This window comes from Macaca thibetana, chromosome 15 (genome assembly GCF_024542745.1).
Source record: "Macaca thibetana thibetana isolate TM-01 chromosome 15, ASM2454274v1, whole genome shotgun sequence".
Classification (NCBI taxonomy): domain Eukaryota; kingdom Metazoa; phylum Chordata; class Mammalia; order Primates; family Cercopithecidae; genus Macaca; species Macaca thibetana.
This window is the reverse complement of record NC_065592.1, coordinates 18,106,659-18,130,617: the sequence shown is the minus strand read 5'-3', so window position 1 is coordinate 18,130,617 and position 23,959 is coordinate 18,106,659. Positions and strand designations below refer to the sequence as shown.

At 51.5% G+C, this 23,959-nt stretch overlaps 3 protein-coding genes across 9 annotated transcripts in view; 2 read left to right on the top strand and 1 right to left on the bottom strand.

The window, feature by feature from the left end:
- MORN5 (MORN repeat containing 5) overlaps positions 1 to 23,959 on the top strand; it is a 632,826-nt gene that overhangs the window by 38,003 nt on the left and 570,864 nt on the right. The gene's annotated exons all lie outside the window — the stretch shown is intronic.
- DAB2IP (DAB2 interacting protein) overlaps positions 1 to 23,959 on the top strand; it is a 216,683-nt gene that overhangs the window by 21,883 nt on the left and 170,841 nt on the right. For 4 of the 7 annotated variants that reach the window (XM_050761880.1, XM_050761877.1, XM_050761878.1 and 1 more), the window contains exon 1: positions 8,629 to 9,043. The exons of 2 other annotated variants lie outside the window; for them this stretch is intronic. In XM_050761880.1, the coding sequence (XP_050617837.1) occupies positions 8,941 to 9,043 (103 nt within the window). In that variant the 5' untranslated portion in view covers positions 8,629 to 8,940. Of the gene's footprint in view, positions 1 to 8,628; positions 9,044 to 10,142; positions 10,212 to 23,959 lie in introns of those variants that run through there. One more of the 7 variants, XM_050761884.1, reaches the window with a different exon arrangement.
- Positions 1 to 23,959, bottom strand: part of STOM (stomatin) — a 296,176-nt gene that overhangs the window by 265,448 nt on the left and 6,769 nt on the right. The gene's annotated exons all lie outside the window — the stretch shown is intronic.

Sequence of the window (23,959 nt, the reverse complement as noted above, 5' to 3'; positions counted from 1 at the left end):
TTTCCGGTCCTCCTTATCCCCAGTGGGGTTCCCCAGGAGCAGACTCTGAGAGGTATTCATGCATAGGAGATCCATCAGGGACTGCTCTCAGGCTCAACACCTGTGGAAGAGAAGGGAAGGGAAGGGAAGGGAAGGGAAGGGAAGGGAAGGGAAGGGAAGGGAAGGGAAGGGAAGGGGGAAGGGAAGGGAAGGGAAGGGAAGGGAAGGGGAGGGGAGGGGAGGGGAGGGGAGGGGAGGGGAGGGAGGGGAGGGGAGGGGAGGGGAGGGGAAGGGAGGGGAAGGGAGGGGAAGGGAGGGGAGGGGAGGGGAGGGGGAAGGGGAAGGGAGGGGAGGGGGAAGGGGAAGGGAGGAAAAGGGAAGGGAAGGGAGCAGGACTGGGCAGAAGAAGGAATTGAGCTTCCACGCAGTCAGTGCAAGCCTCAGCCCACCCTACACCTGGAGCTGGGATGGCCCTTCAGAGTCATCCTGAGCGGTGCCAAGCTTTTATGACCCTGGGTTGGTTAGTCACTGGATGTAGGACACCCCAGGCAGGAGGTGTTGCCTCCGGGGAGGTGGCTGTCTTCAGCAGAGGCAACCTCCAAAGAGCTAAGCACTGAAGCACTACTTCTAGCAGCCTCCCCATACCTAGGGGAGTGAGACCTTCACTCCTGAAGAGGAGATCCCGGGGGCACATCACACCCCCTACCCTGCACCAAACCCAAGGCATTCCCCTCCAGCAACCATCCAATCTCTTATCTTCCTTCTGACCTAACCCTTCCTGTCCTCCCTTCCCTGCCTCCTACTCACTCCTCAGATTTTTGTAAAACTCAAGAGTTGGCTCTATCCCTCCCCTGGGGTGATATGATCGAGTCTGTGCTTTGAAAACCTGATGAGGAGAACTGGTAGATGGGGATCCACATGGAGGGGGCCAGTAAGGTCACCCAATAGCTCCCTTAAGGTCTCTCAGTAGCCTCCTAAAGGCCAAGCTCCTGTGCATGGCATGTAGGGCCCCTCATGGAGCAGCCCTGCCTCTTCTCCTGCCCCCTCTCAGGGCTGCTCCCCTCACTTGAGGCTCCAATAATACTTGACTGCAATTCCTCGAGCATGCTGGCTGTTTCATGGTGCCATGCTTTTTCATGGGCTGTTTCCTCTTTGCCTGGCTAACTTTTCTTTCTTGCTTCCTTAAAGACACACTCAGGTCATCTCCTTGGAAGCCTTTCCTAGAGCCATTCCTGCCCCGCTCCCAAGGCTGGTAGCAGAGCCCCATAGCTGCCACCTCTGTCTCAGCCATTACCAGCAGTGCTCAGTAGCATATGGGAGTGTCCTGCTTGGGGACAACCTGATGACATTGTTACCTGTCTTTTCCCCCTGCATCTGTGTCTCCAGCACCTAGCCCAGAGCCTGGCACAAAAGAAGCCCAATGACATTGACTTAGGCATGTGGAGAATCCATGGACAACCACCTCCCCAGAGGTGACACCTCCTTCCTGGGGTGTCCTACATCCAATGACTCACCAACTCAGGGTCATAAAAGCTTGGCACTGCTCAGGATGACTCTGAAGGGCCATCCCAGCTCCAGGTATAGGGTGGGCTGAGGCTTGCACTGACTGCGTGGAAGCTCAGTTCCTCCTTCTGCCCAGTCCTGCTCCCTTCCCTTCCCTTCCCTTCCCTTCCTGGGGTATGAGAGAAACTGTGGAGGTGGAATCGAAGCATCTGAGAATGATTAGACTCAGACAGGGATGTGCCCCCTCAGAACAGGTCTTCCCTGGAAACAGCTGTTTTCCTGTTCAGTATCACCCGTTCCTTCCTCCATGCATGGTATCTGACATCATCTCATTCTCTCTGGGTATTGAATTCTCAATGCCTCAGAGGCAGAAGTGAGGTCTGTGCATTTCTACTGTTTATGCTCCGTGACCGTCATGCCCCCCCACAACACAAATCGGAGATGCTCTCTCCTCCTGGCCCCTCCTTCCCACTCCTCCCCTGTCATTCACGCCATCCCTGCTCCAGGGTCTTGTGGGCCTGGGTCTTCATCCTATGATGCTTCAGTCACTGTGGTTTTGAGTTTCACTTCCATCATCAGGTAAGGACCCACCACCCCTAGCTTATCTGTGAAAAGGGTGTTGTGGTTACAAAACCCATGATCTGGAATCAAATAGACGGGGTTTGAGAACAGGCTCTGTCATCTACATGCTGTGTGATCTTGTGCAAGTTGCTTAAACTCTGAGCCTTAGTTTCCTCATCTGTCAAATGGGAATAGATACTAGAGCCTTTTCAGAGGCAGTCGTAAGAATTAAATGAGAGAGCATCTGGCAAAACATTCAAACTTACATTCACAGCAATGGGCAGAAATGTCCAACAATGATAAACAGAGCCTATTGATGGAGGTGGGCAAGCAGACGTCCTTGCCCACCTCCATCAATATTCAACAAACATTCATTGAGCACCTACTACATGCCCTTGCTGAGGGTAGGAGGAGATATAACAATGAGGAAAGCCAGGCATGCCAGCCCGGGAGCATGACACATCCACTCAGTGACCACACGATGAAGGTGCCATCACCAACTGCAACGAACACCATGAAGGAAAGTGACTTGAGCCATGGGTGTGTCATGTGGGAGGCCAGGGAAGCCTTACCTGAGGAAATGACATTAGGCTTCCACTGGGAGAAGTTAACTGGGCCAAGGAAGGGAAAAACGTGTTCTGAAGAGGGGAACCTGGTATGCAAAGGCTGTGTCGTGGGAGGAAGGGTTGCATATTTGAGGATCTGGAAGTTGGCTGGAGTGGCTGAAGGCAGAGAGGGAGGGGGCAGATGGCAAGAAATGAGGCTGGGGCCAGGCATGGTAGCTCACACCTGTAATACCAGCACTCTGAGAGGCTGAGGCAGGTGGATCACTTGAGGCCAGGAGTTCAATACCAGCCTGGCCAACATAGTGAAACCCTGTCTTTACCCAAAATATAAAAATTAGTTGGTTGCGGTGATGCGTGTCTGTAATTCCAGCTACTCAGGAGGCCAGGCACAAGAGTCACTTAAAGCCAGGAGGTGGAGGTTGCAGTGATCTGAGATCGTGCCACTGCACTCCAGCCTTGGGCAACATAGTGAGACTCTGTTCCCCCCCACCCAAAAAAGAAATGAGGCTGGGGAGGTGGGTAGGACCTGACCAGCCAGGATCTGGGAGCCACATGATGGCAACAATAAATCATTGAAAGCTTTGAACAGAAGTGAGGGTAATATGACCAGATCTGTGCTTTGAAAACCTGATGAAGAGAGCTAGTAGATGGGGACCCACATGGAGAGGGGCCAGGTGGATGCAGGGAACTGGCTCAGTTCTTAGTGAAGTCCAGGCAGGAGACCACAGTGTCTGGACTGGGCTGGAGATAAACATTTGGGAATCATCTGCATAAGGACAGTGGTTGAAGCCACGGCCTGGGTGTAGTTCAGTTTGCCTGTGGAGAGAGTCTCGAAAAATAAGAGAGACTCAGACCGTGTCCAACTCCAACTTTTACAGCCCAGTGGAGTCAGATGAGGTAGCCAAGGAGGAGAAGTGACCAAGGAACTAGGGGACAAACTGGGAGAGTATGGTAAGATGGAAGGGAACAGAAGTTTCTGTGGGGTTAAGTATTGCCAAGAAAGAGATCAGGTGAGATGGAGTTGGAAATGTATCCTATGGCATTACCAACAAGGAGGTAATTGGTGACCTTCCTGAGAGCCATTAGGAAAGATTGCAGATCTGGCCAGGTGCCAGTGGCTCACGTCTATAATCCCAGCACTTTGGGAGGCTGAGGTAGGCAGATCACTTGAGATCAGGAGTTTGAGACCAGCATGGCCAACATGGTGAAACCCCGTCTCTACTGAATACAAAAATTATCTGGGCATGGTGGTGTGTACCTGTAGCCCCAGTTACTTGGGAAGCTGAGGCAGGAGAATCACTTGAACTCAGGAGGCGGAGGCTGCAGTGAGCCAAGATTGCACCACTGCACTCTAGCCTAGGTGACAGAGCAAGACTCTGTCTCAAAAAAAAAAAAAAAAAAAAAGAGAAAGATGGCAGATCTTAAACTGGGTCAGCTTCCTGCCTGGCATGGCCGTTTGCATGGGACAAAGTGCCCCAGTGGCTAATGTCCATGTCACCAGGATAATATTACATTGTTCAGAGAGATCTGAACCAAAGAGGATTGGCACATTAGCTCAGAAAATCTCATTGCAATCCTTGAAGTACACGTTGTTCTTTTCCAGTGACCATATAGCCCTGTCAACTTTATACATTTGTTTGCTTGTACAACATGTAACATTAGCCAATTCATCATCTAGAGCCTGAACCATAAGCAATTTGCTATCCTGTATGTTGCCTTGATGGAAGAACTTGACAAGTGGACACATGTGGATTTTGCAGATATAGTGCAGACGATGTGTTTGGTAAATCACTTCAGAGGCATCCCTTGGGGAAGGTGCTGCAGGCTCTGTCGCCCCTACAGATGGAAGCTGGCAAGGCAAAGACGGGTCCAGATTGGAATCCCCGGGCTACATGTGAGAACAGACTGCAGGGAGCCAGAGCGGATGGGGAGACAGAGAAGAGGGTCTATAGTTCTGAAGTGTTGTACAGCGCCTCACCCAGGGGGTGGGACAAAGGACAGGAGGAAAGAGCACCAGAAGCACTAACTTCACGCATGTTTTTGACCTTCTCATCTCCTGGGCCAGCCTCCATGGGTGTGTTTTTGTTCAGAACTGGAGAACACCCCTGAATTTTTTAAATAATTGAGACAGAGTCTCATCTGCTGCCCAGGCTGGGGTGCAATGGCGTGATTGTAGCTTATTGCAGCATCAAACTCCTGGGCTCAAGGGATCGTCCTGCCTCAGCCTTCCAAGTAGTTGGGACTGTAGGCATGCTCACCACTGTGCTTGGCTCCTCTTGGAATTTTGTTGTTGTTGTTGTTGTATTTTTTGAGACAGAGTCTCTCTTTGTTGTCCAGGCTAGAGTGCAATGGCGTGAACATGGCTCACTATAACCTTGACCTCCTGGGCTCAGGTGATTCTCCCAACTCAGCCTCCCAAGAAGCTGGGATCACAGATGCATGCCAACATGCCCGGTTAATTGTCTTTTCATTTTTTTTGTAGGTATGGGGTCTTGCCATGTTGCCCAGGCTGGTCTTGAACTCTTGGGCTCAAGCGATCCTCCTGTCTTGGCCTCCCAAAGTGCTGGGATTACAGACATGAGCCACTGTGCTCGGCCCCCTGGAATTTTTGATCTGCTGCCCGCTTTCTTTCTTTCTTTATTAGTTTTCTTTTCTTTTCTTTCTTTTTTTTTTTTTTGAGACAGAGTCTTACTCTGTTGCCCAGGCTGGAGTGCAGAGACGTAATCTCGGCTCACTGCAACCTCCACCTTCCAGGTTCAAGCGATTCTCCTGCCTCAGCCTCCCGAGTAGCTGGGACTACAGGCATGCACCACCACACCAGCTAATTTTTGTATAATTAGTAGAGATGGGGTTTCACTATTTTGACCAGGCTGGTCTTAAACTCCTGACCTCAGGTGATCTGCCCGCCTCAGCCTCTCAAAGTGCTGGATTTACAGATGTGAGCCGCCATGCCCGGCCCTCCCACTTTCACAGTAATCTGATCAAGTTCCTTCCATCCTCCCCTGCAAACATTTTCCTCTTGACCATAGTCATATAATTGCTACCTGTACCGAGAACGGAGCCACACATTTTGCCACTATGATCTCACTGAATCTTTGTAATAACCCCTTGTGATAATCTCTAGTCAATGTTGGCTGTGTAAACCCAGCAACAGGCTCAGAGGGATGTAGTAGCATAGTCTAGGTCACACAACTGACAAGCGGGTCAGCCTGGATATGAATGCAGCACTCTTTTTTTTTGGAGATGGAGTCTTGCTCTGTCACCCAGGCTGGAGTGCAAATGGTGCAATCTTGGCTCACTGCAACCTTCCCCTCCCAGGTTCAAGCAGTTCTCCTGTCTCAGTCTCCCTAGTAGCTGGGATTACAGGTGTGCACCACCATGTCCAGCTAATTTTTGTATTTTAGTAGAGATGGGGTTTCACCATGTTGGCCAGGCTGGTCTCGAACTCCTGACCTCAGGTGATCTACCTGCCCCGGCCTCCCAAAGTGCTGGGATTATAGGCACTCTTTGACTCTGAAGTTCACATTGCCATCAAGAACACTCAATGAAGACCAGTCCATCAGTCCAGCAGGTGGTGGGGTTGCTTTTTCCTTTTGACAGTTTGGAATGATCCCTTTTGGTTTCTGAGTCTTTGGGTCACTCAGTCCTTTTCTTCATTCAATAAACTCTCCTGAGGCCAGGCCCCATGCAGGTGGTGGGGCTGCAAGGTTTGTGACTTGGAAGAGCTCACAGTCTGCTCCAGGAGAGAGACCCATAGCTAGGCGCAACAATCTACAATGTGATAAATATAGATGGTGGAGTGGGTGGGTATGGTGGGAACCCTCTGCTTCCCATGGGCTGGAATGCCTGAGCTGCATTGTAATAGGAGAAGTAGGCACTGACTGGGTAGAGATAGGGAGGACAGGCATTCTAGGAAGAGTAAACAGTGTGTGCAAATTCCTGGGGCATGGTAGAGCTTGGGGGACTTGGGAGACCTGGTTGTTTGCTGGTGGTTGGGTGGGGGCAGTCTCAGCTGACTAGGACTAGGGTGTGAAGGACCCCAGTGAAGACTGCAGACTGGGCTATTCATGTTTTTAAGATTTGCTGAGCACTTCCTCATGAGCCAGGCTTTGTGCTAGGTTTTTCCCAGAAAGGATGACCATGTTATTAACACAAGGAAACTGAAGTTCAGAGTAGGACTGGGTTTTATGTGGCCCCCCACCATGCTGCTCTGCACCTTAAAAAAAAAAGTGATGAAGAATAAGACAAACACTGTGTGTCTCCTATCCTGGTCAAGAAATAAAACCTAGGATGAGCACAGTGGCTCACACCTGTAGTCCCAGCACTTTAGGAGGCCAAAGCAGGAAGATCGCTTGCGCCCAGGAGTTTGAGACCAGTCTGGACAAAATAGTGAGACCTTATCTCTACAACAAACAAACAAAATTAGCCCGTCATGGTGGTGTGTGCCTGTAGTCCCAGCTACTCAGGATGCTAAGGTGGGACAATCCCTTGATCCTGGGAGGTTGAGGTTGCAGTGAGGTATTATCACATCATGCTACTGCACTCCAGCCTGGTTGAAAGAGTGAGATGCTATCTCAAAAAAATGAGCAATGAGCAAGAGGGTCTCCATGTCAAGACTCTGAGTCACTGGGGTATGTGCACTTCAACAATTCTAGATGCTGCCAAATTGTTTCCCAGAGTGGCTGTACCCATTTCCCCTCCTGCCTGCAGCATGGGACAGTTCTCCAGACTCCTGCTGTCCCACTTCTTTGTTTTTGCGCCCATCTGACAGGTGTGAAGTGGCACTTTACTGTGGTTTTGTTTACTATTTTTCTGATTACTAGTGAGACTGACCATCTTTGCCTATGTTTATTGGCCATTCACGTTTCTTTTTCTGTGGACTGCCTGTTCATATATTTTGCCCAATCTCCCATTGTTTCTTTTGCAAATTGGTTTGTAGAAAGCCTTTGCATATTTTGGATATCATGTTGCAAGTATCTTTTTATAAACAGAAGTTTTGAATTTTAATTAAATGTATTGATGTTTTTCTTGATGATTTATGCTTTTGAGGTCTTCTTTAAGACATCCTTGACTATTATGAGTTTTGTGTGTGTGTAAGTTTTCAGTACACCTGGAACTGAAATTTTATGCATGGTGTGATGTAGGGATTCAGCTAATCTTTTTCTAATACGGACATTAGATCGCTCTAGCACCCTTTATAGAAAAGTCTACCCTTCTCCCACTGACCTGCGGGGCCATCTCCGCTACATATCAAGTTTCCATACCTGTTTTTGCAGCCTCTATTCTAGTCCACTGACCAATTTATCTATCCTTAGGCTAATACCAGATGCTGTGATTGTACATTTTGGGGTCCTTAGCACCTCCTCTCTCGAATTAGAAGAGTGCTAGTGACTTCCTGAGAGTAGAAACTTGTGTTCACCTTTGCGGCTCTCTCATCACGTTTTACACGAACATTCACATAACCCTTTTGTTTACAAAAGGATTTCTTGCATACTGTCTCTTGGAGTTCTAAAACTCCCTTTTTGCAGAAGATAAAACTGAGGCACAGAGGTGAGATGATTTGCCAAGGTCGCACAGTTAGAAAGTGTTGGATTAGGGGTTCTACCAGATTTCAAAGCCATCCTGTGCATCCATCGCATATGCTCTGAAGACTTCTACTGACCCTGGTATCGGATTTCACTGCTTCCTGCCTTCATTCAACAAGTAGCTCCTGAGTGATGACTGCGCCAGCTTCTGTCGGGTGCTGGGGCTGAGACCCCATTTCTAGGAGGCTCTTCCCAGTACTGGAGACCGGTGAGAAGGGTGAGACAGTAGATGGACTTTTTATGGGACATCGTCTGCGGCTTGGGATCAGCATCAAGTCCCGCCAGGTTTCAGAGCCAATTTAAAGAGCCCCATTTTTGGCGTGCAGTTGGGCCCAGGCGCTGTCTTCGGAGAGGACGCTGGCTTCCCCCTGGAATTACAGGCGTCCTCCCGCCCTCCCGCCTCGAGAGGCAGGAATGCGAAGGATCAGCTTTCAGTAGAGCTGCGGCTGCCGTTCGGGGAGTTCACCGTGCAGGCCCGTCCCCAGCGGCCGAATTAACTTGTTCGGTCTGTCCGACTGGGAGAGCAGCTCTCGCTAAAAATAGCGCCCTGCCCAGCTCGACCTGCGCGCCGCCGTGAGATTCCGAGCCGGGACAGCTTGAGGAGCCCGGGAGCCCTGCGCACCCCTCACCCCGGGCCTGGCCGGGGACCGACCCCGGAGGCGGAGGCCGCGGGCACCGCGCTGGCCCCACAGGTGCCGCGGAGGGTGGCAGGCCCACTGGCCGAGGCACTGCCGAGGCCGTCAGGGATGGGAGCCGGCGGTGCCTCCTTCCGCCCCCTAGCCTGGGCCTCCCTGCCCCTGCTGGGGCCTCCGGCCTGCGCGCTCTGCGACGACACGCTCTGCTGCGGAGGTAAGGCCGGGCGCCTGCGGGCGCGCCCTCGCCCTATCCATGCACTTGTCCGGGGCCTGTTTCTCCTCCTCGGCCCCAGATCCGCGGCTGGGGGCAAGGTGAGGATGAACACAGGCATCCGCATAGGGCTGGGAAAAGGAGGCAGGAGCTCTCAGCAAACCCACCTTTAGCTGGAAAACGTCGCTGTCCCTCGCCACCACGGTCCGAAAAGTGTTTGCCCTGCTCTGGCCTCAGTGTGCCTATCTGGGAAATGGGTCAATATTATAGTCACGTTTTAATATTTGTTGTGGCCCGGAGAGAAGTTTGGGGGCTTGCTGAAGCGGGTCGCAGACGTTCGCGGGAAGTTCCCTCCAGCCAGCCAGAGTCCTCAGGAGTTTCTGTTGGTGGGAGTGCTAGGGTGCCTTCCCTGTGACATCCCGCACTGTCCCCTTCCAAAGCTCTAGTTCCCCCATCAGTCCTCGGCTCCTGAGGTTGGAGATCCACGCAGGGCGCACAGAAAAGTTTAAGGGGTCAGCGGATGCGGGAAGATTCTAGCGGGAAGGGGAGCTGTAGGGTGGAAGAGGGATAAGTAAAGCAAAGTCGCGGCCCTCTCCCGGGTCCCGTACCCTCATAGCACCGAAACGGAAGCAGAGCTTATCTCTGGACTCCTGAAGGCCTGCGGACTCCGGGAGGGGAGGGGGCGTGTGGTCCCGCCGGCATCTTGGGCCAGCACTAGGCTGGGGAGTGTGTGCTCTGAGCTGAGGGCCTCGGCTCTGCCCAGTCCGGCCTGGGCGGGGCGGTGGTGGGGAGGTCGATTGACCAAACAGGTGCGCCCCCGCCCCTCCGCTCCCCGCCCTCGCTGGGTCCCCGGCCGGCGGGCGGAGCCGTGGGGGGCTGGGCCTGCGATTGGCAGGGCTGGGCAGGCCGGGTGGCCGCGGGAGCCCGGGAGCCAGAGAGCGGCGGCGCCGGGGGAGGCGCGGAGCCCGCCGGAGCGCGCTCCTGCCTGGCCAGCCGCCTACTCCGCCCGCCCAGCTCCACTCGGCTCAGCTGGCGCGACGGAAACTTTCCTGCAGCCACCCGGCGACTCCGCGACTCCGCGACTCCGCCGCTTCGCAACCCTGGCCCTGGGCCGCTCGGGCTCCGGAGCCTTTGGGATGGCAGCGCCCAGCGGCCCGGCCCGCGCGTAGAGGTAAAAGCTGGTGGCCGCGGCTCAGGTGGAGGGGGCCTGGGTGGTTGCCGGGAACCGAGCAGCATCCCGGGTTCGGGAGGATCCGGGGGCTCCGATGCGAGGTGTTGGGGTAGGGGACTGAGGAATGGGCGGCGACTTTGCTTTATTTACCCCGCTGTTACCCTACAGTCCCCTCTCCCGTAGGGAAATCTGCGCGATACATTGACCCTTTAAACTTTCCTGTGTGCCCTGCCCAGATCTCGACCGCCGGGACCCAGGGCTGGCGCTGTTTTCTCGGGAGAGTACAACATAGGGGATCACGAGGAAGGCGTCCCCAGCTGGGGCCCGCGGGCGGCGGGAGTTGGGGATGGGGGGTGCCAGCCTACTGATCCCCAAGGCTTCCAGCGCTCTGCCAAACTTCAGACCTTCCTCAGCTCACCCTGGGGATTGGTGATGGGGCAGCCAACCAAACCTCTCCACCCAGAGCCAGGCACCCCCTGGGGCACCCAAGTTTTGGGTGTTTTTGTTCAATCCTAGCCAATCCTAAATTATCAGGGAGGCGATTGACAGGGCTGGGTCGTTGAAGTGAGGTCTCTTTTCCGTTTCCTGGGCTGCTCTGGACCCCATCTTCCGTGAAAACAGCTTGGGCTCAGCAGAGTGGGAACAGGGACCAACGCCACCTGGTTCCAATGCTCAGCCTGGTGGGAATGACTGCAGGGTGTTCTGGTCTCAGGATGGTCCACTCTTGAGCTATCTAGTGTGAGCCATATGGAAACTCCTCTCGCTCTGGCCCCTTCTGCTGTTAAGGAGGGAAATTTTACTTTAATTTTGATTGTGAGTGGGTGAGTAGGTAGCTTGTCACCAATAAGGACCAATCTTTAACATTATTCCTTCTTAGTGTTAACTCCTTTCCGTGTTTTATTGACCCAGGACAGAACACCTAAGAGTAAAAAAATGGAACCAAACACCTACCTCTTGAGCCCAGGGAACCTGGGTTCCAACATCGAGCCCTGCGGCTCACTAGCTGTGTATCTGTGGGCAGGTTTCCTAACCTCTCAGAGCTCAAGGGTCCCGTCCAAGGGGGATATAGGGAGGCTTTTTCAAGGTGAGGCGTTGAAGGCGCCTGGCTCATAGGACAGCCGTCTTGTGCAGCCAATCTATACCCTGGAGCTTGTGCCCTCTTGCTGTCTGAGAGAGCCAGCATCCTCGTGCCTCAGTTTCCCCTCTTCTAGAAAGTTGGTAAGGACCAGCCCCTCTTAATCAGTCCTTTTGAGAAAAGTGCACAGTGCACACACCCACAATTTCAGTGGGTTTGTAGGCTTGGATTTAAACAGCCTCACATGTTCTTATCCCTGCAATGAACTATTCAGAATGTACAAGGCTTCTGTCTATCCTGATCTCTCCCCCTTTCCCCACCCCCTTTTAGACACCTGGAGGTAACTATTGTAAATGGCAAGGAAGAGCAAATGAACTAAATAACCAGCATGATGGGGAAAAGGGCTGACCTGCAGAACCTGGCCCAAAGTCACCTTCAAGATCACCTTGCCCCCCTATCCCCCCATTCTTCCTTCCCTGGTGCTGTGTCCCTACTTGGTGAACATCTAGTCTTTTTTTGCTAGGGTCCTATAGTAACAGTGAATTCACTAGACAGTTGGTTTCATGATTGGGAAACTCTTGGTTTCATGATTGAGCAACATTCTTCCTGTTTGGGACAGAAATCTGTGTCTCTATGACTTCTATCCACTGGCTCTGGAACAACCCTTGGGGCATCTCTTACTGTCTCAATTATTCACTGTGGTCCCCTGGTGCCTGGCATTCTGTTCCGTCCCTTCAGTATTCAACACACAGGCACTGAGGTTGGTAATGATCATAGCACTGTTTATTGAGTGTTTATTATATGTCAGACCCTGCCCTGAGGACTTTACACATATTATTTTCTTGCACCCATAAAACAAACCCATGAGGTTGATTATTTTCTTATCTTCATTTTGCATATAAGAAACTGGTTTAGAGAGGTTAGGGACTTACCCAAGATCCTACAACTGGCAAGAGGCTGGCTGGGCTGTGCACCAAACTCAGCATCTGTATCTGTCTTTAGAGCACATGCTTCGCTTTTGACCTTTGCTTGCATACATGCCTCTGTGTGTGTGTGTATGTGTGTGCCCGCGTGCGTGTGCACGTGCATGACTGTGTGCCTGGGACTAGTGTGTGACAGCAATGCTTTTATCACAAGCACCTGGAGCACCTGTTAAAATGCAGATTCCTCATCTCTACTCCAGGCCCTCGGATCTGCACTTTAAACCACCCCCCACCCCCACCCCCACCCAGCCCAGGCCATTTCCCTGCAGGTCACAGTTTGAGGGCCATAGCACTAAGGTACTCTTAGGAAGAGGATGTGGAATATAGGTTTCAACAGATCTGAATTTAGTCTTGGCTTCACTCTCTGGAGCTGATCACTTTTCCTTTCTAGGGCTTTCTCCCAAGTTAAGATGGGCATGCTCTTCCATCCACTGGTGGGTGGAATGGAGCAGGCCCTTGGCTGATGGGAGCCCTGGCAAAGCTTCTCCTGCCACAAGTGGATGTGCTTGCGGGCAGACCCGTGGCACCCCCAAGATCACTGGCCTCTGCTTTCTAGGATTGGTGTGCCTTAGATGAGGCCCTCGTGCTCAGGTTATTTTATTTTGGAGACAGGGACTCACTCTGTCGCCCAGGCTGGAGTGTAGTGGTACTATCATAGCTCACTGAGGTCTCAAACTCCTGTGCTCCAGTGATCCTCCCACCTCAGCCTCCTTAGTAGCTGGGACTACAGGCACATGCCACCATGCTTTGCTAATTTTTAAATTTTAAGTAGAGATGAAGTCTTGCTGTGTTGCTCAGGATGGTCTCGATCTCCTGAGTTCCTGATGCTCCTGCCTCAGCCTCCCAAAGTGCTGGGATTGTAGGTGTGAGCCACCGTACCCAGCCTCTGCTCAGGTTTTTCACCCGCAGTGGTGGGGACCCTGGAGAGGCTGGCGGAAACCTCTCCCTCCCCTCTACACCTTCTTCCTCCATCCTCCTATGGTGGCCTCTGGCCCTCTAGGAGAAGGTGTTGGGCCTTCATCTCGGGGGGAGAGGAGTGGGGTGGTTCTGTTGTGTGCCCATCTGTGTTTTTTATCGCCATCCTTTCCCTTGGAGGATTGCTCTGTGGGCCATTGGGCAGCTCTGGAGAAATGTCTGGGGAAAATGTGAGGTTGCCTGGCCTGGGCTGACTCAGGAGATACAGGGTAAGGAATCACATAGACCCCCGCTGTGTCACAATTCTGGCCTACCAGCTGTGCTGTAGACAGGGTGCTTGTTCTGCCTTGGACCTGTTTGATCCTGCTGAAAGCACAAAATTATTAAACACCTCATTTTATGAAAGAGGTCACTGGAGTCCAGGAAACTACAGTGACATTTCCAAAGCCCCAATGTGTGTATGTGGGCAGGGGATGGCATGGTGATAAAAGTCAGGACCTGAATCCAGGTGCCTTGACAATAAGGCACTCTGGCCTTTTTTGCAGTCTATTTTATGCCTTACTATTTTTCTGCCCTACCTGGTTGTGGCTTTGGTGCCAGAGCCCTCACCTGGAAGCTTGAAGACCTGGGCCATGATCGGGCTGTGTGATCCTGGGCAGGGCTGGTCATCTCTTACAACGTTAGGTTTCTCTTCTGTAAAGGGGCTGGAGGTGGGGCTTTTTGGCCAGATCTCTGAGGTTCTTTCCCACCTTGACGTTCACAAGTTGGACTCTGTCTGCATTTCCTCTCTGCATTTCTAGGGAGAGGTTATGGGCTCAGGGCATGGGTGAAGGGTTGAGTTGGGCTGGAGGGCAGAGTGCTCCATGGGAATTACTATGAAAGGGGCCAGAAAGGCTCTTATGGGAATGGTGGCCAGTGGGGCCGGGACACCTAGGGGCAGTCCAGTGGGGGACAGGTAGTGGAGGAAGCCCAGGGGAGGGGGAGATCACTTAACTTAGAATTACACAGTATTTTGCACCCTGATCCTTGCAAGAAGGTGACGGTGGGAATGATGGGGGGTCAAGGGCAGGAGCCAAGGGGGAGTGTGGGGGCACTAGGGCCTACCCCACTGCAGCCCCTCTCAGCCCTGGGTAGTCTTGACCAGGAGACAAGGGGGACACATAAGGACCTTGTCTCCCTTCCAAGCCATCATATATCTCTCCTCTGGGCTTCCTCAGCCTTTCCTGAATCTGACCTGAATGATTCTAACCTCTCCCTGGAGCGAGCAGCTGGCTGAGGGGGTCCAGCTGCCCATTTCCCATCCCAGGTGAGCCTCCAGCAGCACAGCTTCCTGAAGTAACCCTTGGTAACCACAGCCTCTGCTGGCCACTTACTGTCATGTGAGTGGCTTCCTGTTAACCACGAGATCAAAGCCAAGCTCCCTGGCCTGGCAAACACAGCCCCATGGCTGGCTCCAGTTTTCCTCCCTGCCTCTTCTTTCTCTGCTCTTCAGGTTTTATGTTGCCTGGACTTTGCCTGTGACTTCCAGAATGCCCTTTTCTCTCTGCCACTGCTTACTGCCCAAATTCTTCCTGCCCCTCTGGGTGTAGCACCAATTTCACCTCCATTTGGTCTCATTGCCCCTCTAAGGGTGAGCCGTTCCCCACTGAGGTCCTGGCTTGCAGCTCTTTCTTACTAACTGCCCTGCTTTGACTGGCATTGTCTGCTTGCCTGTCCCCTGTGATGGGCTCTGGGCTCTAGAAATTGCTCTAGTAAATGCCCTAGTGAATGCTTGGAAAGCTTTGTAGAGTTGGACTAGCTTTGAATCAGGCATGATTTTTCCACTCCTGCTCCAACTGCTGTGCCTGCACCCTGCTCCTCAACACAGTCAAGTGGGGGAGCCTCGCAGTCAGCTCTGGGCAGGGCTGGCTCTAGCAAGCGACAAGTAACAGATGGAGAGATGCCTATGGTTTGCAGAGGACTTATCTGCTTCGTTTGGATTGTTCTTTCTTTTCTTTTCTTTTCTTTCTTTTTTTTGAGACAGGGTCTCCTTCTGTTGCCCAGGCTGGAGTGCAGTGGCATGATCTTGACTCACTGCAACCTCCGCCTCCCAGGCTCAAACGATCCTCCCACCTCAGCCTCTCGAGTAGTTTGGACTACAGGTGCTCGCCACCATGCCCAGCTAATTTTTGTATTTTTTGTAGAGACAGGGTTTCCCCATGTTGCCCAAGCTGGTCTCGAACTCCTGAGCTTAAGTGATCTACCCACCTCAGGCTCCCAAAGTGTTAGGATTACAGGCATGAGCTACCATGCCCGGCCCCATCATTTGGATTGTTATTGACCTGCTTCTTAAAAAAAAACTTTATTCTGGCTGTGTGGCATCAAGTGGGACAGGCCTAGAAGCAGGTTGGGGAAAGCCACCTGTCAGTGTCCGTCCCCAGCTACGGGCTGAATTTCAGGTCTCAAATGAGAATAGCCAAATTCACCTGTTCTTTAGAATTATTATTGGTTTTTTTGAGACAGGATCTCACTCTGTCACTCAGGCTGGAGTGCAGTGTCGTGATCTTGGCTGACTGCAACCTCCACCTCCTGGGCTCAAGTGATCCTCCCATCTTAGCCTCCCTAGAGTATCTGGGACTACAGGCGCGTGCTGTCATGCCTGGCTAATTTAAAAATTGTTCTTCTTGTAGAGATGAGGTCTCACTATATTACCCAGGCTGGTCTTGAACTCCTAGGCTCAAGCAATCCTCCCACCTTGACCTCCCAAAGTGCTGGGATTGTATGCATGAGCCACCGCACCCGGCTTCTTTAGAATTCTTAAGTGTTTAGGGCCGGGCGTGGTGGCTCAAGCCTGTAATCCCAGCATTTTGGGAGGCCGAGACGGGCGGATCACGAGGTCAGGAGATCGAGACCATCCTGGCTAACACGGTGAAACCCCCTCTCTACTAAAAAATACAAAAAACTAGCCGGGCGAGGTGGCGAGCGCCTGTAGTCCCAGCTACCCGAGAGGCTGAGGCAGGAGAATGGCGTAAACCCGGGAGGCGGAGCTTGTAGTGAGCTGAGATCCGGCCATTGCACTCCAGCCTGGGCGACAGAGCGAGACTCCGTCTCAAAAAAAAAAAAAAAAAAAAGAGTGTTTATAAAGTACTTGTGAAGGGCCTGTGGGGGTCATTGGGATTGTGTTGGGGGCCCACAGACATGGTCCCCACAGAGATGGACATCGAGGAGTCACATGGCTTTTCTAGGGTTGCACCATTATTTGTGGCCAGAAAGTTCACAGAAACATCTGTCCCTGAGTTCAGAGGGGACTGTTGAGCCTCAGAGGCCAAAAGGGAGAGAAAAAAATGAGGACCAAGAATACATATGAACGCTGGGTGTGCTAGCTCATGCCTGTGATCCCAGCACTTTAGGAAGCCAAGGCGGCAGGTCACCTGAGGTCAGGAGTTCAAGACCAGCCTGGCCAACATTGTGAAACCCCGTCTTTAATAAAAATACAAAAAAGGAAAACCAAAAAAAAAAGAAATTAGCCAGGTGTGGTGGTGCATGCCTGTAATCCCAGCTACTCAGGAGGCTGAGGCAGGAGAATTGCTTGAACCCAGGAGGCGGAGGCTGCAGTGAGCTGAGATGGCACCACTGCACTCCAGCCTGGGTGACAGAGTGAAACTCTGTCTCAAAAAAAAAAAAAAAGTATGCTAAAACACAAAGCATTTATACCACACTTTCTGGTGTGCAAGGTGCTTTCTTCAGAGGGTCCCCTCCCAGTCCCCCTGTAACTTTCTGCTGAGGAAACCAAGGCTCTGAGGAAACACAGCTCAGCTCCCGTGGCTGGAGGGACCCAGCTCAGGACTTCCCTGACTCCCCTCACTCCAGGTCCAGTGCTCACGGGCAGGGCTCAGAGTGGGTGCTGGAAGCAGGCTGTCCTTATTGACGGCTCCCAATTCAGAGTAAGGATTTTTTTTTTCTTTGACATTCTTGTGTTGGAATCACTTTCCCTGTTACTATCATTGGATAAGCGTGAACTCAGGCAGTAGAGGGTGAGTGGGGTGGGACCAGGGAGAATGGCAGCATCCTTCTTTTTTTTTTTTTTTCTTGAGATGGAGTGTCGCTCTGTTGCCCAGGCTGGAGTGCAGTAACACGATCTCAGCTTACTGCAACCTCTGCCTCCTGGGTTCAAGCAGTTCTCCTGTCTCAGCCTCCTGAGTAGTTGGGACTACAGGTGCATGCCACCACGCCTGGCTGATTTTCATATTTTTAGTAGAAACGGGGTTTCACCGTATTGGTCAGGCTGGTCTCAAACTCCTGACCTTAAGTGATCCACCTGCCTGGGCCTTCCAAAGTGCTGGGATTACAGGCATGAGCCACCACGCCTGGCCGGCAGTGTTCTTAAGAATGTAGCGAACGCCTGTGCAGATGGGCCAGGTGACCAGGTCAGAGATCTCTGTCCTGAAGTAGGAAGCCCTCTCTCCTTGTAGGTGACAGTGGCTGATACCTAGTAAAGACTCATCTTGGAGTGAGGTCTGATGGATGCTAGGATACTGGAGGGAGAGGAGAGAGATTGATGATAGGCTGGTTTTATGTTCAGATACTCCTATCATTCCTTTGGGTTTTTCTTATTTTTTTGAGATGGGGTCTTGCTCTGTCACCTAGGCTGAAGTGCAGTGCCACAATCATGGCTCACTGTAGCTTGAACTCCTGGGCTGAACCAATCCTCCCATCTCAGCCTCCCAAGTAGCTGGTACTGCAGGCAAGCACCACCATGGCCAGCTATTTTTTAAAAAATTTTTTTGTAGAGATGGGGTCTTGCTGTACTGTCCAGGCTAGTGAACTCCTGGCCTCAAGCAATCCTCCCACTTAAGCAATCCTCCCACTTCAGCCTCCCAAAGTGCTGAGATTACAGACATGAGTCACCACTTCATCGTTCCTTTGTTACTTCCTGTCCTACTTACTGTTGCCTTATCAGTTTATCTGTCTCTGCCCCTACCCCTGTCCCTAGACAGAGCATCCTAGCACAGGTGCCTCATGGTTTTCCCCTCTGGGTGACCCTAGAGCAAGACTCACCTCTTAAGAGGGGAGGGGAGGGAATGTGAATAAGTAAATAAATAAGCAGATGAATGAAGGACTCTTCTCAGCATCTTTGGTGACCTTGTCTGACTATCACTGGCTGTAGAATGTGTGACAACTGAGTCCACCAGACAATGGCTATTTGCCGGGGGCAGCAGGACCCAGCCAGACATAATGGAAGCAGGCCCTGGCCGGAGCAAGGACCTCAGAGCCTTTCCCGGCAGAGGGAACGCCGTCAAAGCTGGTGCTGCTTCCGGGAGGAGAGAATTCCCAAAAGGCTCTGTCAGCCCCTCTGATAGGGATCTGCAGGGTGTGTGAGAGATTTGTTTTTCAGCCAGGATGTGGGGAGTTAAAAATAGACACCCTAATCCCTTGAGTTCGTGTCACACTTGACGCTGTGCAGAGCCCTATGGCTCCATTATCTCACTTGAGTGGCTCGGCAGCCTTTGACGTGGGGAGAGGTTGCGCTGCCCGCTTTATAAACGAGCGTGTGGAGGTGTGCACCCAATTCCTCACTTGAGACTGTACCCCAAATTCAGTGGCAGAACCTGTCTGATCCCCAGCCCCTGGGGTCTGTGTTTTATATTCTTAGGAGAAGCCAGATGAGAGTCAACAGGCTCCAGGAGGGAAGCGGGTTGGTGGAAACAATAGGTGTAGATTTTTAAGCAAAGCAGCAAGGATGGCAGGGAGACTAAGAATGAATCGAAGTCCCAGGGAGCAAAGGCTCAGGATGGGCTTGGGGAGCAGCTAAGGACTGTAATTGAGTTGAAGCAGGAGTTGGGGGGCGGGGAAGGTAGTGATGGGAATAAAGCAGAAAAGTACCATCAGGACCCCAAATCGAGGACCTAGAATGCCATGATAAGGATAGTGAACGTAAAGCTGTAGGCAATAGGGAGCCATTGAGGATTACAGAGCACAGTAGCTTCCTGCTGTAACAACCATGCATTGCAATGACGCGGTGACTTTGCTATAGGTATTACTTTATGGTGTTTGACAGAATATATATTTTTTAAACTCTCAGAAGACACCTGTCCATCCTGACCTCTCCTTATGGAACCTTGCATCATGCTGTGGGGAGCACCCCATTTTCTGCTGCCTTTTGGTTTTGGGAGGAGCCCACTCTGGGGCAAAGTCTGTAACTAGGTTTCTTGGCTTTTTCTAGTTTTTGTTTGTTTGTTTGTTTGTTTTTGAGATGGCATCTCACTCTGTCGCCCAGGTTAGAGTGCAGTGGCGTGATCTCAGCTCACTGTAACCTCTGCCTCCCGAGTTCAAGCGATTCTCCTGTCTTAGCCTCCCCGGTAGCTGGGACTACAGGTGTGTGCCACTACGCCTGGCTAATTTCTTTGTATTTTTAGTAGAGATGGGGTTTTGCCATGTTGGCCGGGCTGGTCTTGAACTCCTGACCCCAGGTGATCCGTCCGCCTTGACCTCCCAAAGTGCTGCGATTACAGGTGTGAGCCACTGCGCCCAGTCTTCTAGTTTTTAATCTAGGTGCTCCTGGTTGTCCGTCTGTCTGTCTTTCCCATGGTGGGAGGAATTAAGTGAGAGGGAGGAGGTAGTGGCTGAAGTACTGGAGGAAGGCTTTTCCTCTCTCCTGACCTGACTCATTGAAACTTTTATAGGATGTCTGGCGCATCTGACCCCCTGCTACTGACAAGCTCCCAGACCACCAGGATCATTTTTATCTTCTTCCTAGTTCCACCCCTCCTGCTTTGGGACCCCCATTCGGCTCCCAACTTCTCCAGGGAGCCGCACCAATTGTTTCAGCAACACTGGCCTTTTCTGCACGTTTTAGTGCCCATGGCCCGCTAACTTGTACCTTCTTTGCTCCTTCCCTAGCTAGGCCAAGGCCCCTGGTGGGCAGGACAGGAGCTAAGAAAGATCTGAGCTGGACAGACCATTGGAAATCTTCTGGTGTAATCCATCCATTTTAGAATTAGGGAGATAGAGGCCTGGGTTTGCCTAAAACTTCATGACAAGTTCCTGGCAGAGCTGGGATTCAAACCTGGATCTCCAGGGCTATCTTGGTCCTTGGCTGCAACATCACCCACTTCTCAGAGCCACCCTGCTTCTCAGCCCCAAGAACCAAGAATTCCCAGCTCTGCAAGAATCACAGTTTTGCAGCCTTGGCTCCTCCTAGGCCTGGGAGCCAGCAACGCCAAGCCTGCAGGTTCCCAGAGAGGGCTCCTGGCGTCGGTGTGGCTTAGTCACAGGGATGAGATCACTACTCACCTCTGGATAGGGGAGGATGCCAAGGTTTGGGAACTTTCACTCTGATGCACTTGATTTTGTGTGTGTGTGTGTAAGAAAAACAAACCTGTTGGTTGGGACTTTGTACTTGGCTCATGAACTGTGGGCTTGGGGAAGCTGCTGGGGCATGATAAGCACTTGTACTATGCCATCTCACAGCTTCCCCGGACAGTGGCTCTGTGTCAGGAAGGAGCCCGGCCCAGGCCCAGAACCTGGTGTTAGCATTTGCTCTGCCTCACATTGGCTGTGTGACCCTGAGCATGGTGCATGACCTCTCTGGGCTGTAATGATAATATCTAGCAGCTCACACTTTCTGAGTGCTTTCCATGGGTCAGTCACTTGGCTTAAGGCTTTCCAAGCATCAGCCCATTTAGTTCTCACAGTAGACCCGTGAAGTCCTGTTTTCATCTCTGTTTTGCAGATGAGGAAACTGAGTTCCAGAGAGGAGGAGTGACTTGCCTAAGGTCACCCAGCTGGGAAGGGCAGAGCCAGGGTTTGAATACAGGTCTTCCCAACTCCAAAGCCTATGGTGTCAGGCACTCTGCTGCCCTGCCCTCTAGCTGCAGGGCTACCTCCTGAGGGATTGTGGAAGTATGGAGAAAGCAGGTGTAATTAAGCAGGTGAGGGGTGGGAAGGTGATGATTGAAGGGTCTTCTACACTGATATCATTCTCCATCTTCCCACTGTCCAAGAATAGTCAGAGGTGGGCACAGAAGAGAGCAGGTACAGCGGTATCCAGGCTCCATGAGAGGAAGGGCACATTTGAAGACATGATTTCATGGACTGCCAGTCCTGGGCCTATCTCTTTCCACCCCCTATAGGTCACTGGCTTTTTGGATGTTGATTGTAATTCCTTTCCCATCCTCCCCTAGAAGGTACCTTCAAGGCAGGGGCTTGCTAAGGGACTTCATTTTGAGCAGAGTAACCATAAGGTTGTTTGTTTGTTTGTTTGTTTGTTTTTGAGACAGTCTCACTCCATCACCCATGCTGGAATGAGTGGTGCAATCTTGGCTCGCTGGAACCTCTGCTTCCTGAGTTCAAGCAATTCTCCTGCCTGAGCCTCCCGAGTAGCTGGGATTATGGGCGCCTGCCACCACGCCTGGCTAATTATTGTAATTTTTGGTAGAGACTAGATTTTGCCATGTTGGCCAGGCTGGTCTCGAACTCCTGACCTCAACTCCTGAGGCCTGCCTCAGCCTCCCAAAGTGTTGGGATTACAGGTGTGAGCCATCGTGCCCGGCCTTGACCATAGCGTTTTGATTCAGATTTGGAACAGAAATCTGTTGATGGCCACTGAATCCTGGGCTTGGGGTAGGAGCTAGGGAAAGCACCAAGTAACTCGTTCCCATCCCAAGGAAGCTAAGTACAGCAGACAGGGTAAGGAGGTGTGTGTGGTCTAAGGTTCATCAAACAGACCTGGCTTTGAGTTCTGGCTGCTCTACCTACCAGCTGTTTGACCTTGGACAAAGTTATCTTATTTCTCTGATCCTCAGTATTCTTAACTATAAATTGGGGATAATAATGCCTATTTTTAGGGCTGTTATTAGATTAATTAAAAAAAATTTTTTTTGAGACAGGGTCTCACTCTGTTGGCCAGGCTGGAGAGCAGTGGTGCGATCTCGGCTCACTGTAACCTCTGCCTCCTGGTTCAAGAAATTCTCCTGCCTCAACCTCCTGAGTAGTTGCGATTACAGGTGTGTGTCACCACACCCATCTGATTTTTGTATTTTTAGTAGACACAGGGTTTCACCATGTTTGCCAGGGTGGTCTCGAACTCCTGGCCTCAAGTGATCCACCTTCCTTGGCCTCCGAAATTGCTGGGATTATAGGCATGAGCCACCGCGCCCGGCCTAGATTAAAATTATACATGCAGAGAAAGAACACAGTACAGTGTCTGCACATCATAAACATTTAATAAATGCTACAGTTTTGCTTTTACTTATTATTTGCATTATTACTACTGATGGTCTTCTTAATGCACTTTGCAGCAGTCTTGGGATCCTCTGGCCATACCCCTTTCCAGAACTTACTGCCTTTGGTGAAGGTAGTTCTGGGTAGGGGAAGGTCTGAGTTAAAGAGTCAGTCTAGGAAACATAGGAAAACCCTATCTCTACAAAAAAAATAATAATAATAAATACCTGGGACTGGTGGTGTGTGCTTGTAGTCTCAGCTACTCTTGAGGCCGAGGTGGGAGGATTGCTTAAGTCCGGGAGGTTGAGGCTGCAGTGAGTTGGAGCCATGATCGTGCCACTGCACTCCCACTTTGGTGACAGAATGAGACCCTGCCTTGAAAAAAAATTATTATTTTTAATGTGAATGATTTTTCTCTTGGAGATACACAGGGTCTCATATCAGCCGGAAAAAAAGGTGTCTGAACATGGGTTTTTAAGGAAGCTGCTTTGATGAATACAGAAAGGGGATAATAGAGAAAAAGATTTCTTTAAGGTGCTTAAAATGTATCTTTTGCACAGTATTTTCCCCTGTGAGCCTGTTTCTGCTGTGTAAGTCACGGGGTGAGTGTTTGTTGAAGCAGGCATGCTGGGTTAAGGTGGGGCAGGGCGGAACTCCAACAAGTCTCAGCTGCTGCTCCTCCCTCCCTCCCTCCCGAGAACCGCCAAGGTCCCCCTTAGAGAGACAGCCTGCTCAGCCTTTGGGGAAGCCACAAATTGGTGAAGTTGGTGTAGACAGCAGTGTGTGTGTGTTTGTGTGTTGTGTGTATGTGTTGGTGGGGGGAGGTGAGAGGTCTAGGGGGTTTCCCAGAGGAAGAAAGGCTAGAGCCAGGCCCAGGAGGACAACTGCTCAGGTTTCTGCAAACAGGATTGCAAAATCACTTTTCACGAGCTTACCCGGTTCTCCATCGGAGTCTTGCAGGCAGGTCAGCTGGGAGCCCCCAAGCTTGGCAGTTAGGACACTTGGGGAGGTGGGGGAGGGGAGGATGTCAAATCCTGCCTCAGTTTCCCCATTTGTCCTGGCTATTCCTAGAGCCCCGTTTATCTAGGTCATGCTTTTGGACAGGAAGCAGAGAGATGTGGAAGGAGAAGATGCGGGTTTGGGATAAGAGTTGAGTGTGTCACTTCCCACTGTGTGCCCTCAGGCAGGTCCTTCCTTCTCCAGCTGCCTCGGCTCCTCAGTGTTTTGAGGCTTCAGTGAGGTAACGTGTGTAAAGTGCTTAGCACAGAGCTGGCCTGAGGTAGTGCCTGTAATTAGAAACCACCTTGGCCACTGTTGTTTTTAGCTTGGGACCCACCTCACCCCGACCTGACCGCCCTCTCCTCTTGCCTTCCCTGGAGTTCCTGTTTGTTTTTGACATCCTCCTCACCAACTAATGCAGGGATTTTTAAAGTATTTATATCCTTGCTGGAATTTCTCTTCGCATTGTTTAGTTAATTACCAAATTAAATTACAGCAAATAATTTCACTTCCTTTCCAGTGCTAGGGCAGGAAGTGGCCCGGTGCCTTTTTTACTGTGATTGAGATGATTATTG